Below are 13,795 nucleotides of genomic sequence, written 5' to 3'. Positions count from 1 at the left end.
AAATTGAACTGAGGAAATTGAGAAAGTCTGCAGTCAAAGTCTTCAAACACAGATATGAACAAGCACACAACACAGTTATGAGGAAATGAAAGAGTTGAGGAAAAAAACTAGTAAGCTTGGTGAAGACAATGATTTGGTAGACCAGTTCCAACTGCTGTCTCAGTTGTACGTCTGGTTGGAGTGGCTGAGTATTTAAACTCGACGACACATAGTCCCGGACACCCAGTCCTGAACACACAGCTCAAGACACCCAGTCCTCACCATATTCTCCTTGAGCTAAGGTCACACAGACCTCGCCCAATCACTCGTGGTAAGTCTTCAGGCGACTTCCAAACCTTCACAAACTTGGTCACTCGGCGATCCACAATTCCTCTTGGATGCTCTAGACCATGACGCCTAACCGTCTGGAAGAAGCACAGTCTTCAAAGGTAACAAGCGTCGGATCCACGCGGGATCAATCTCTTCAGTGATGCTCAATCACTTGGGGTTTGTAGGTGTTTGGGTTTTGGGTTTTTCCTCACTCGATGATTTTTGCTCAAAGTCCTCAGAGGATGGGTTGCTCTCAAATGACAAGCGTCAGTTTCTTTCGGAGCAGCCAACCAGCTAGTGGTTGTAGGGGGCGGCTATTTATAGCCTAGGGAGCAGCCCGACATGATAAGACATAAATGCCCTTCAATGATATGACCATTAGGTGGATAGATATTTTGGAACAGCTGGCACATAGCACAGCAACGGTCGGAATTTTGAGTAGCAAAATCCTCAGGGCTATCATGTTCCTCACTGTGTAGGAAATCCACACTGGCGAATTCCTAACTCCTCAGTCAGAACAAATTCCTCAGAGACCAGAAGAACTTCATCTCTGTCGCTGAAGAATATGACTGGACTGTATGAGGTTTCCAATGGCTTCACTCGAAGGGATTGGTAGGTGTAGGATTTTGAGTTGAGCATCACATGGAAATTTTTCCTTAGTATTTCCTTGACCCCCTTTAACAGTACGGTGTTTCCTATGACTCAAGAAAGAGAAAAATGAAACTACGAAAACAAAAGTCTTCACGCTTCATGTTCCTCGAATGAATACCAAGTCTTCAAGGTCACACCAATTTCTTCACTTTCAAAGTCTTCAGAAAGTCTTCAGAAATCCAAAGTCTTCAGTCGGAGAACTTCATTTTTAGGGGTCGGTTTTCTCTGTAAATATCAAACTCCTCAGAGACTTATAGACCTGTGTACACTCACAAACGCATTAGTCCATTAACCTATAAGTCTTCAATACACCAAAATCACTAAGGGGCACTAGATGCACTTACAACCCCTAGGCCCTGGCCTTCCCCATCGCAACATCTTGTCCATTGCGATCGATAAACCCAGGTAACCACTCCCACACAGACCCTTCTACATCATGAACCCATGTTAAGATGAAAAAAATCATGATCTCTTCCCCTTTGCAGGGCCTACCCTCTGCCTTCCCCCGACACGCTGGCACTGGAGCCATGGCCCTTCTCCATGTCATGAGATTCGAGGAGGTCAAGGCTGCCACAAGGTTGTCATCATGGTCGGATCCTCCTCCTCTTCCGCCGCTGCCATGGCTCGAGTTCTACTGGTAGTCAAGATAGATAGGAGCTGACCACTCATAATAGGAATTTGGTTTTTTGATACCACTAGAACCTCACACACTCAACATTATGATAAAACTGAGAGTAAACCAGAAGGTTGCTTCTCTACCATTCTTTATGTTCATTATGTTTGATGAAGCTCAACACCTCTGTGTGTCAAGTCTGACATGTTAGGTTTATAATTATAGAATATCTTTTGAATTGCTCAAAGAGATTGAGTATCAAACAAGTTGATGCAGAAGAAGAGATAAACCAGTCCACCTTTGCATCCACGTTGCAATACTGAGCTACATGCGAATTATGGTGGCGCTGCTGTGGAATTAGGCTTAATGCAAGAATCCGCCGTTGTTTGTTGTGAAGCATCTCTAGACCAGGCTAAGAATGTCAAGTAAGGTGAATGAAGTGCGGTATATTGGTATTATTGTCCATCAGAGTTCCATTGTTATTCACCAGATAAATAAGAGCTTAAACATCAGGAGTATTGCTTAAAGCAAGTACTTCTGTTTTTTTTTCAAGTCTTCTAATCATATTGAAGCTATTGACCTAACCTTATTTTGTTTAGATTTGTTTTAGAATTATCTGATTCTTTCTATTTCATGGATTTGGTCCTTATTTTGTAATGCATTTTGTGTATTTGAAATATGACAATTTATTGTTTAGTTACGAGTACTTTATTTAAATAACGAGGAGAGAAAATGTGTTTATGGATGGTCACAAGTTATTTTTAATAGCAGCAACAACACATAGGCCGTACGTGTACATGTGTCCTTACTGTATGGAATGAGGAGAAAAACTAGCAATTATGAATGATCATTAGTGATTTTAATAGCACAAACAAAATACGGGTCATGCTTGTACGTGTTACCATTCTATATGTAATGCAAATGCAATGTCCTATAATAGTTTGAACAACAACAGAGTTGATTGGTTATAATTCTTGAAATACTAAATCATCTCTGCTCCTACAGCTAAGTGTTCAAGCGCAATTTATTTTATTTCTAGCCAAATTCTCTCTATTATTGTGTTGAACTTTTTAGGGAAGGCGACCAAAAGGAGCTCATGGCAGCCATGTCATGCTTGCTCGCCAACATCACCGGTGGTGCCGTAGCTGTGCAAGATTATTGTGGGTTGCAGTGCACGGGAGCTGAGGATGTTTGATTGCTAGGCCGAAGGCGAAGGAGCCAGATCTTGGTGTGTATGTGTGATCTTTTTTCTCTCCCTTGCAACAAACATGCATGTTTGCTTGGGAGACACATACTAGGTGACTGGCAGAGAAAAGGAGCGATTCAATGGTATAAAGAAGTCTACTATGTGATGAGGACATCAATACCATTGTTACACCCACAGCCCCTGCTGCTATACATACTGGACCAATTACTAGAGTTCGCGCACGCCAATTGAATTATTAGGTACTTCCATTTCTTGGTAACGATTCTAATGTTCATGAGAATATGATGCTGCCTAAATTGGATACATTTGTCTTGCTTACAAATGAAGGGCCTAGCTTGGACAAGAAAGATGAACCTTGGAACAAGTTCAAGCGTGGAGATGATGGCATGCGCAAGGGGATCCAGAACGGAGTTACAAGTGATGATTTCAGGACTTTGAAGCCACCATAAGGAGTGCATGAAGCCTTGGACAAAATATACAAGATGCCACTCATAAATTTTGTCCAGAGGCTATTTTAGGTGCTGCGTCACCTTATTATTGGGCCAGGCCCATGTATTTTCAAAATACTTAAGTATAGGCTATTTTAGAGTCCGTATGTGTGGGGAAACAAGAGTTAGGGTTGGTTTCGGACCCCTCCTCCAAGGGCCACGAAATTCCCCCCTCTTCCTCCATATATACAGCCCTTAGGGCGTCGTTTAGACTTTGGGTTTTGTTTAGATTAAAAGTTCGCCATAGCTGCAACTTCGCGTACTTCGTTTGTGTCCAACGACCAAACCAAGACGTCACAGAACCCCACCTTGATCAATAAAGCTTTCATCTTATATTCGCAATATCCAGATTGCAATCTCAGTTTCTTGCTTGTTCTTCGTTTGCTCGCAGGAAACAGGCCCTCATGGTCAGGATCGTGCTCCGGCGTGGCCAATAACCCCTCGGAGTTGGTTTAGCGATTGCTAAGGCGCGACGTCCTCGCACGTTCGTATTTGGATGATGAGGACATCAATATCATTGTTACACCCACAGCCCCTGCTGCTATACATACTGGACCAATTACTAGAGCTCGTGCACGCCAACTAAATTATCAGGTACTTTCGTTTCTTGGTAACGATTCTAATGTTCATGAGAATATGATGCTGCCTAAATTGGATACATTTGTTTTGCTTACAAATGAAGGGCCTAGCTTGGACAAGAAAGATGAACCTTGGAGCAAGTTCAAGCATGGAGATGATGGCATGCGCAAGGGGAACAAGAACGGAGTTACAAGTGATGATTCCAGGACTCTGAAGCCACCATAATGAGTGCATGAAGCATGGGACGAAATATACAAGATGCCACTTCATAAATTTCATCCAGAGGCTATTTTAGGTGCTGCATCACCTTATTATTGGGCCAGGCCCATGTATTTTCGAAATACTTAAGTATAGGCTGTTTTTAGAGTCCGTATGTGTGGGGAAACAAGAGTTAGGGTTGGTTTCGGACCCCTTCGCCAAGGGCCACGAAATTCCCCCCTCTTCCTCCATATATACAACCCTTAGGGCGCCGTTTAGACTTTGGGTTTTGTTTAGATTAAAAGTTTGCCATAGCTACAACTTTGCGTACTTCGTTTGTGTCCAACGACCAGACCAAGACGTCACAGAACCCCACCTTGATCAATAAAGCTTTCATCTTATATTCGCAATATCTAGATTGCAATCTCAGTTTCTTGCTTGTTCTTCGTTTGCTCGTAGGAAACAGACCCTCGTGGTCAGGTTGATCGTGCTCCGGCGTGGTCAATAACCCCTCGGAAGTTGGTTTAGCGATTGCTAAGGCGCGACGTCTTGCACGTTCGTAGTCGGATCGTCAAGGTCGACTCCCACAGAAACGATAACCACCATCTCATCGAAACATCGGGACACCTTTGCCTCTATCAAGTGGTATCAGATTTCCAGATTGCTCGGTGAGATTTTACAGTTTTTCATAGTTTAGATCGAGTCTATTCTTCGTACCTATAGTCCATGAAAAAGCCAAAAAAATTAGGGTTAGTTCATCCTATCCGAATCAATCTGAGTCTTTGCATAATCTTTTCTGTATTTGCTTTGTTGAATTTGCGGTTGCATCGTTGTGCCAAGTTGCTGGTCTTAGCGTCTAGTCCTTTAGAGTTTCGAGTTCTGTTCACAGGTTGTCACGTCGCCGCTGCCATATATCACCACCGCATCATCATCATCGCTGCTGCCATATACCACCACCACACCAACTTCATCGTCGCTGCCATATTCATCACCACATATTCACCATCAATCCGAGTCCATATACGCCACCACATATCCGCCGCCATCACTCGAATCTGAGTCCACCTGCAACATATATCCGCCATCAATCCGATTTCCACCAGATTCATCGCCCCCACCAGTCTGAGATTCCACCAGATTCATCTCCACCACCAGTCCTAGTCCGAGTCTAGTAATTGTTGCATTGTTTTCGATTTCCGGATCACGCAATACTTCGAGTCGTGACAGAATAGGACTCCTGAGATTCCGAGCTACTCGCAGAAGAAAAATGGTTCCAAACTCAAAAAAAAACAAGTCTGGAAAATTCTGGCTAGGCAGTTTTTAGACCATTTGTAGACTTTTTTGAAAAACATTTGTTGCGGAGGAAAAAAAAGTGAAAAAAGTGAAAAAAAGGAAAAAAAACCAGAGCATGCTCCTCCCGTGTTTACGTGCAGCGCCGTGATTTTGTTAGTGTTCTAGGCTCACGTCTCTAGCACGGTCTAGCCTAGGACCAGCATAGTACCGTCGTTGAGCGTTTATTCAACTTTGCATCTCTGAATTGATTATTGCTGACCCTTTTTGCTACCATATTATAAGCCTTCCAAGCTCCACATACATCTACGTCGTGCGTTTGACTCTCCCTTGTAGTCGCTCTATCCAAGCTTTGAGAGTTTTGACTACGACGGTTGCTGATCACCGCCTGCTGCTGGGTAAGAACTGGTAAGAATCTGTGATTTGCTTGACGGATTTGTGACATCCACCACCACCTCTTGTTAGTAGTCTGTAGGATCATATTCTTGTGTGTTTCTATTGCTGCTAACCATGGCAGGATCACAAGCCGACGAGACTGACTGGGAGAACCTGACGAATAAGGAGTTGCATGATAAATTTCAGCAAATGATGAGTGGACAGGTGCAAGATGTGCTAAACAGATTTGATGAGGCCATGGAGAAGATAGATGGCATGGAGAAGACGTTCGAAACAAAGCTCGATAACAAGTTTAATGAATTGCTCGCGCGTCTTCCACCACCACCACCGGCTGACCCTAACGCACCTCTCCAACAATAACAACAACAACAACAACGCCGCTTTCCAAAAAGTGGGACGAGCACAGCGCATTCCCATTGACCCTAGGAAAACTTCTGGTGCCGCTGTTGATGCTTCTGCCGCTCCTGCTGCTACTGCAGAGGTGGAGGATCATTACGAGGATGAGGTTGACCAAAATCAAAACTACGTGCCACCACCAGCACCACCACCACCAGGTCGTCCTCATGCATATCATTGCAACAGTAGGGATGCACCACCACCTGAGGTACATGACCATCTTCCTAAACTAAAATTGAATATTCCACCATTTGAGGGTAGATATGTTCCTGATATATATCTTACTTGGGAGTTAGAAACTGAACAACGATTTACATGTTTACAATATCCTAAGGAGAGACGTGTTCCTGTTGCCGTTTGTGCTTTCACTAGCTTTGCATGTGTTTGGTGGTCTGAACATTGTAGATTATATCCTATTCCAGCTACTTGGACTGCTTTGAAAACTGCTATGCGTACTCGTTGAGTTCCACCATATTATCAACGTGAATTACTTCAAAAATTGCAGCGCTTAAGACAAGGAAAAAATTCTGTAGAAGAATATTATCAGGAATTACAAACTGGCATGATTCAGCATGTGCATGATTCAGGAGGATACCGACACTCTCCTGGGTTTTGTAAGTATTGCAAAGCAAAGGGAACATCACATGATAACCAAAGGTTCACTCGAATGTCATCCATGTAATCACAGGGATCGATATTGAGGTCCACGATTCTGCTATCGATCATTGAATGAAGTGGTTTCATTCATGTCTTTGATTTACCAAACCTACGGGGTCACAAGCTTAAGGTAATCATGATCTGATGAGTGTTAATAGGATATGAGTATCAAGGTTTTATTTGTGGAATTTTTTCATTAATCACTACTGCAGGATGCTGCTAACGTGACACTACGATCAAAGACCCTTTGACAAAACTGTGTGCGATGCATTAATCACAAACGAGGATGTAAAAAACCCGTCAAAAAAGGTGCAAAACATTTACGATGGAGTAGACATCAAACACGGTTCAGATTTTAGTTACGTGTGCGATGTGGGGCCTACAGTTGATCCTATGAACTGTTTGCGATTAGATAGAACAACAGAAACGGGCAGCCGTATCAGTGTGTGTGCAGTATACAACATACAATTTGCTCCGATTAACTGTTTGCTATTAGAGAATGCAACAGAAACAGTTAACTAGATCAAGGTGTGTGTGATATACAACATACGGTTCACTCGGACGAACTGTTTTCGATTAGGGAAGAGAACAAAAATGGTTCAACTTAATAAGAGGTGTGTGATATGCAGCATACAGTTCACATAGATGAACTGTTTGCGATGAGCCAAAAGAACATAAACGATTCGTGTAAACAAGATGTGTGTGATACACAGCAAACAACCCATTCAGATGAACTGTTTGCGATGAGAAATTATAACACAGACGGTTACTATAGTTAATTCACGTGCGATTCTATTTGTACAAAAACTATGAAAAGTGCAAACTAGTTTCTTGCGGTGACTAGGAGTATCGCACACGATGCGTCTGCGAGTACTCGTGTGCGATGATTAGTAAGTTACACATATGTTTCCTTATGTTAACACGTGTGTGATAAATAACACGTGGCACCGCATACGGTATTCGGGTTGTGTGTGTGCTCCACTTAGTTTTTCCGCGCCCCAGCGAATGCTTCCTGTGCTCCACATGGGTGAATTATAAAATCCACGCCTCTTCCCTTATCGGTTTCTCACCACCAGCTAATGGCTTGCTGCATATAACCCAGGCGGCAACGCATCATCGCGACACTCTATGCAGATCTAGTCCTCACCCATCTACCATTAGTTATTCCAAGCATGCCAGTCAACGATCGAAGCTAAAAACATGAGATAATACTATGATATTTTATCTTCACACTTATTGGCGCTTATTTTTCGGTGTTATATTTTATCGCACTACTTTCTAGTTGCTTCCTAGCTTTTCTTCAAGAACAAATATTAAATTGTGAATTCATTTGAGACCTTGCCATCTTATAATGAAGAATCTATAAGAGATTGTTCAGTTGATGTGTCTTCTCACACTTACATTGTGGGGTTTAGACTGTTTTAGGTGAAATTGTGAAGGGGTTGTGATATGGTTGATAACATTCAAATATGGAATTTTGATAACTCATTTATGTGCATGAGACCAGTAGATGGTAGGATGCCTTGGCTGTTGATTCGGTAATGCCTGAAAAGAGTCTTCGGAATTGTATAGCTATTATATCCGAGTGGTAACTCGGATAGATGTCGGTGATGTATTTAATCTCGGTACATTGTAGGAGATCTCATTAAAATTTAAACTCGCGGAGTTTAAGGAATGTATCCAAATCATTGCACATATATTTGGATTGAAAATTCAAGCTTTAAAGTATTCAAAATTTGAATTCTGACAAGATGTGCATTGCACGTGCACACTTACTAGTGTTTAAGAGCAACTCCAATACGCCGACCCAAACAGACGACACTTTTGTCTGCTTTTTGTCTGTTTGGGTTAGCCGCCCGCTCGTCGTTCGCCCTGTTTGAGATTTGGGTCGGCAGTGCGTCCAACGCGCTGAACCATATTTGCCGGCGTGACCGGCTAGCCGCCTTTTTTTTTGACAAATAGCACATATTTTTTCATTATTTCACACACAAATTATACATTTTCACAATCAAACATATAGTCCACAACTAAATAAATAACATAGTTTCAAGCAAATAAATAGCATAGTCTTACAAGCCGAATAAAAATAAAATAGTCTAACATAGTTTTGCAAGCTGAATAAAAAAGATACATCTATTGGTTGTCAACATGAGCCCACATATGATCAACCAAATCATTTTGCAGTTGCATGTGGGTTTCCCAATCACGCATGTCATGATGAAATTGGGTGAACTGTTCAAACGTTGCCGCTCCTCCATGCTCAGGCACAACATTCTCACCCTAAAACTGAAACCCTTGATCGTAGAGATGTTTCGGGCACTCATCTTCTATGATCATATTGTGCATGATCACACAAACAGTCATCACCTTTCATAGCTTCTTTGTGCTCCAAGTCCTAGCAGGATACCGAATGATGCCCCATCGAGGTCGCAAAACATTAAAGGCACGCTCGACGTCCTTCCTAGCACTCTCTTACTCTTGGGTGAATCTGAGGACAATCCCCAACCCTGTTGAAGAGAAGAGGAAAAGAGGACAATCCCCAACCCTGTCGGAAAGAAGAGGAAAAGATTCGCCCAAGAGCAAGAGAGTGCTAGGAAGGACGTCGAGCGTGCCTTTGGTGTTTTGCAATCTCGATGGGACATCGTTCGGTATCCTGTTAGGACTTGAAGCACGAAGAAGCTATGGGAGGTGATGACTGCTTGTGTGATCATAACAATATGATCATAGAAGATGAGCGCCCGAAACGTCTCTACGATCAAGGGTTTCAGTTTCAAGGTAAGAATGTTGTGCCTGAGCATGAAGGAGCAGCAACGTTTAAATAGTTCACCTAATTTCATCATGACATGCATGATTGGAAAACCCACATGCAACTGCAAAATGATTTGGTTGAACATATGTGGGCTCATGTTGACAATCAATAGATATATCCTTTTTATTCGACTTACAAAACTATATCAGACTATTTTATTTCTATTTGGCTTGTAAGACTATGCTATTTATTTGCTTGAAACTATGTTATTTATTTAGTTGTGGACTATATGTTTGATTGTGAAAATGCATAATTTGTGTGTGAAATAATGAAAATTTTGTGCTATTTGCTACAAAAGGGCGGGCAGCCGACGCGGTAAATATGAGTCGACGCATTAGACACACTGTTGACCTAAATCTCAAACCGAGCGCGCAGACAAAACCAGATAAAAGCGTCGTTCGTTTTGGATCGGTGCGTTGAAGTTGCTCTCAATAAAAAATTAAATAGCACCTCTCATTTCTCCGTCCGTCTACCTCTTCCAAATCCCCACCCCGCCCCACTTTTCCGCACTCCACCCAGCGTCCGGATCCCATCTCACCTAGCGGCGCTCATGTGACACTCCGGCTCGCGCTCTTGCTCACGCTCAGGCTGACGCTCTGCAACCCACCGTCCACGCGGCTGTTCCAACTGGAGCTTGGGCGTATCTAATTAAGCCACCGGGTTGGAATCGGGGGCGATGGGGCAGGAGGGGATGGGCTACAGCAGCGGAAAGGCCGGCGGCGGTGGGGGAGGGGCCCTACCGATGACGGCGGCGCGGGCGCGTGGGGCGTCGCCGCTCAGCACCCACCATCGGTCGCGGAAGATCAGCCGCACCTTCAACAACGTCAAGATCACCGTGCTCTGCGGCCTCGTCACCATCCTCGTCCTCCGGGGTACCATTGGGCTCAACCTCTCCCTTCCGTCCCAACCCTCCGACGCCGATGCCCTCGCAGGCGCCAAGGCCGTTGAGGACATCGACCGCATCCTCCGCGAGATCCGCTCCGACTCCGACCCCTCCGACCCCACCGACAGCGACCTCGACTCCTCCAGCGTCCTTTCCAATGCCACCGCACTCAACTCCTCGGAAGCCGCCGCCGCCTATGCCGCCGCCGTGGGCAACCACGCGCTCGGTCCCAACGTCTCTGGCTGGGACGAGCAGCGCCGACGGTGGCTCGCGCAGAACAAGGGCTTCCCAGCCACTGTCCCCGGCGGCAAGCCCAGGATCCTGCTTGTCACGGGGTCGCAACCAGGCCCCTGTGACAACCCGCTTGGCGACCACTACCTGCTCAAGAGCACCAAAAACAAGATCGACTACTGCCGCTTCCACGACATCGAGATTGTTCACAACCTTGCGCACCTCGACAACGAGCTCGCTGGTTACTGGGCCAAGCTACCGCTGCTACGCCGACTTATGCTCTCCCACCCGGAGGTCGAGTGGATCTGGTGGATGGACAGTGACGCCCTATTCACCGACATGGCCTTTGAGCTGCCCCTCTCGCGCTATGACAACCATAACCTCATCATTCACGGTTATCATGATCTCCTCTTTGAGAAGCACTCTTGGATCGCGCTCAACACCGGCAGCTTCCTCTTCCGGAACTGCCAGTGGTCACTCGATCTTCTCGCTGCGTGGGCTCCTATGGGGCCCAAGGGCTTCATCCGCGAGGAAGCCGGGAAGATACTCACCGCATACCTGAAGGGCCGTCCAGCATTCGAGGCTGACGACCAGTCTGCGTTGATATACCTCTTGCTCTCGCAGAAGGAGAAGTGGATGGACAAGGTGTATATAGAGAATTCATACTACTTGCACGGTTTCTGGGCTGGGCTGGTGGACAAGTACGAGGAGATGATGGAGAACCACCATCCAGGGCTTGGGGATGAGCGGTGGCCATTCGTGACACACTTTGTCGGGTGCAAGCCATGCGGAAGCTATGGTGATTACCCAGTAGACCGGTGTCTCAAGAGTATGGAGCGGGCATTTAATTTTGCCGATAACCAGGTGCTGCGCCTGTATGGTTTCGCACACAAGGGGCTGGAAAGCCCTAAGATCAAAAGGATCAGGAGTCAGACCACAAAGCCTATTAACGACAAGGAGAACCTTGATGTGAAGGCCAAGATGTCGACCACTTCTTGAAGCTACTGAAGATAAGGCAATAGCATAGGCTCTCTTCAAGGTCAGCATTTTGTCACTTGGTGGTTGTTTTAGTTTCTACTATTTTTTGCTAATGTTTTTTTTTCTTGTTATGTGTAACAGTTAAGATTGCACATGTTATGTTTATCATGAACTTAAATGTGGTAGGAGCTCAAATCAGATGGAAATATCTCAGTTTTGTACTCAATTTCATTTCAGTGCTACTTTCTTGCGGGACAAGTACCCCTAATGTGGTTTTGGTATCTTGTAGTGATTTGTGTTCTATGTAGAGTTGAAGTGCAGTTTTGAAGCAAAGCTAATTGCTTAGCTAATTTAGAACATTTGGCCCTATAGGCTATAATAGTGCTATGTTAACTGGAAATATTTAGCCCTATAATAAGATCCCGCGGGGCATATGTGCCAATGGAGGTCCTCATGCTCCAAACTTTGTTACTCCCTCTTATCTATATTAATTGTCGTTGATTTTGTACTAAATCAGCGACAATTAATATGGACGGAGGGAGTAGTTCATTTCGTATGTCTTGTTCGATGGTGGTATTTACCGAATTGCCATCTTTAGTGCCTAGATATGTTAGTCCAAAAATGTTTCATGGAACCATTGAAGAAAATATGCGATCTGAGCATATCACAAGTGGCTAGATTCCTTGTGATAGAATCTGTCCACCTAGGTTACAGTCCTAAACTTGGCATGGGTGTTTCCATTTTTTAGCGGTATGGTGTACCTGTTAAGTACGATGTGTCCATGGTCACTTCGTCAATCTAAAGATTTCCATTTGGAGTTCATTTTTCAAAGAAAAAACTACTAGTATTTAAGAGAAGATAGTATCTCACCCACTTGTAATGAATTACATTACATATTTTAAATAATGGTAATAGTAGAAGATAAGGAAAAGATGGCCCTTATTTACAACAATGCAAGCTGCTTACAGAGGTGTTTCGTTAAATAGTCCAATTTTTGTGGAAGCATCAGTGCTTATATCATAGTGCTGGGGACAATCCGTATTTTGTGGAAACACCAGTGCTTATATCTATAGCTGGGGTGTGTAGTTAAGCATCTGCTCTCTACGAATAAGTACTGGTGCCTAAGGTAAAGCCGGTTTATTTTTCTAGACACCTTTGCTCCCCACAAATAAGCACCGATGCTTAAGGTAAAGTCTGTTTATTTTTCTAAACATCTTGCATTGTACATGATCTTGGTTGCGGACTTGGTTTAGTTCAAAGTCCGTTAGTCTTGGCTATTGAGTTGGGTTGGAGTCCGTCTTTGGAATTGTATGCATTTGACATTCGAAGTTATCCTCAGTGAACTATGTATACACTTGTTTTCAGATTGATTTTATTGAAATCTATATTGTGAATGAACTACGTATCACATGTTTTCAGATTGCTTTTATTGAAATCTGTGATATAGTTGTGAAGCATATTTTTGCAGCTTCAGATATTATATGAACAGAAGCAATACTATTCTGCATATATGCAGACGCAACTTGTCCATCAGAGAGCTGATGCCGTTTTAAGATCAATGAGCATTCCCCAAACACGTATTCCTATTCTTTCGAGAATAACTTTGTACTTATGCAACCGTCCATGCTCTGTTTTTTTCCATGGATGCAAGAGAACAGTGTTAGAAATTTAAGGTTTGTGGTCTATTCTATTCCTCTGCGTTTATTGGTCCCGCTAACATTCGCAAATTCACATATACTAGTTGATACCCCGCGCGTTGCTGCGGGACTTTGTGCTTTGAATGAGCAGATTCAAAGATATACTGTAGCTATGTGAATGAATGGAAAATACAGCTAGAATGTTGAACACTGCATTTACATTTTAAATGTTGATTTTGGAGATCGAATGGAATATTGATATTTACATTTGAAATGTTGAACAAATATATGTCTCCTCATAATTCACTCTGTCCGAGAACAAATATACTCCTATATTCGTCTTTTTGTGAAAATCATGTATCATGGTAAGTGGTAACCCAGCAGTATCGCTTATAAGACCAGTAAAGATGTATGGAGATAAGAGAGAAAATATGTTGATTAATGTCACAAAGCAAATTTACAATTGCCAGCCA

At 43.6% G+C, this 13,795-nt stretch overlaps 1 protein-coding gene across 2 annotated transcripts; it reads left to right on the top strand.

The window, feature by feature from the left end:
* The first annotated feature begins 10,059 nt into the window (after positions 1 to 10,059).
* LOC119316804 (probable glycosyltransferase 2) lies at positions 10,060 to 13,537 on the top strand. Of its 2 annotated transcripts, none has more exons than XM_037591193.1 (2): positions 10,060 to 11,746; positions 13,154 to 13,537. In XM_037591193.1, exon 1 carries the CDS (start codon positions 10,270 to 10,272, stop codon positions 11,704 to 11,706), a length of 1,437 nt encoding a protein of 478 aa, XP_037447090.1. In that variant the 5' UTR covers positions 10,060 to 10,269; the 3' UTR covers positions 11,707 to 11,746; positions 13,154 to 13,537. The 2 variants fall into 2 exon arrangements, with proteins under 2 accessions (XP_037447090.1, XP_037447091.1); XM_037591194.1 differs by lacking the exon at positions 13,154 to 13,537 and adding an exon at positions 11,827 to 13,083.
* The last annotated feature ends 258 nt before the right edge of the window (positions 13,538 to 13,795 follow it).

Source organism: Triticum dicoccoides, chromosome 6A (assembly GCF_002162155.2).
Source record: "Triticum dicoccoides isolate Atlit2015 ecotype Zavitan chromosome 6A, WEW_v2.0, whole genome shotgun sequence".
NCBI classification, from domain to species: domain Eukaryota; kingdom Viridiplantae; phylum Streptophyta; class Magnoliopsida; order Poales; family Poaceae; genus Triticum; species Triticum dicoccoides.
This window is presented reverse-complemented; position numbering and strand designations above follow the sequence as displayed.

Excerpts from the sequence above, each read along its gene's own strand:
- LOC119316804 (XM_037591193.1), top strand. The coding sequence starts at position 10,270 with ATGGGGCAGGAGGGGATGGGCTACAGCAGCGGAAAGGCCGGCGGCGGT.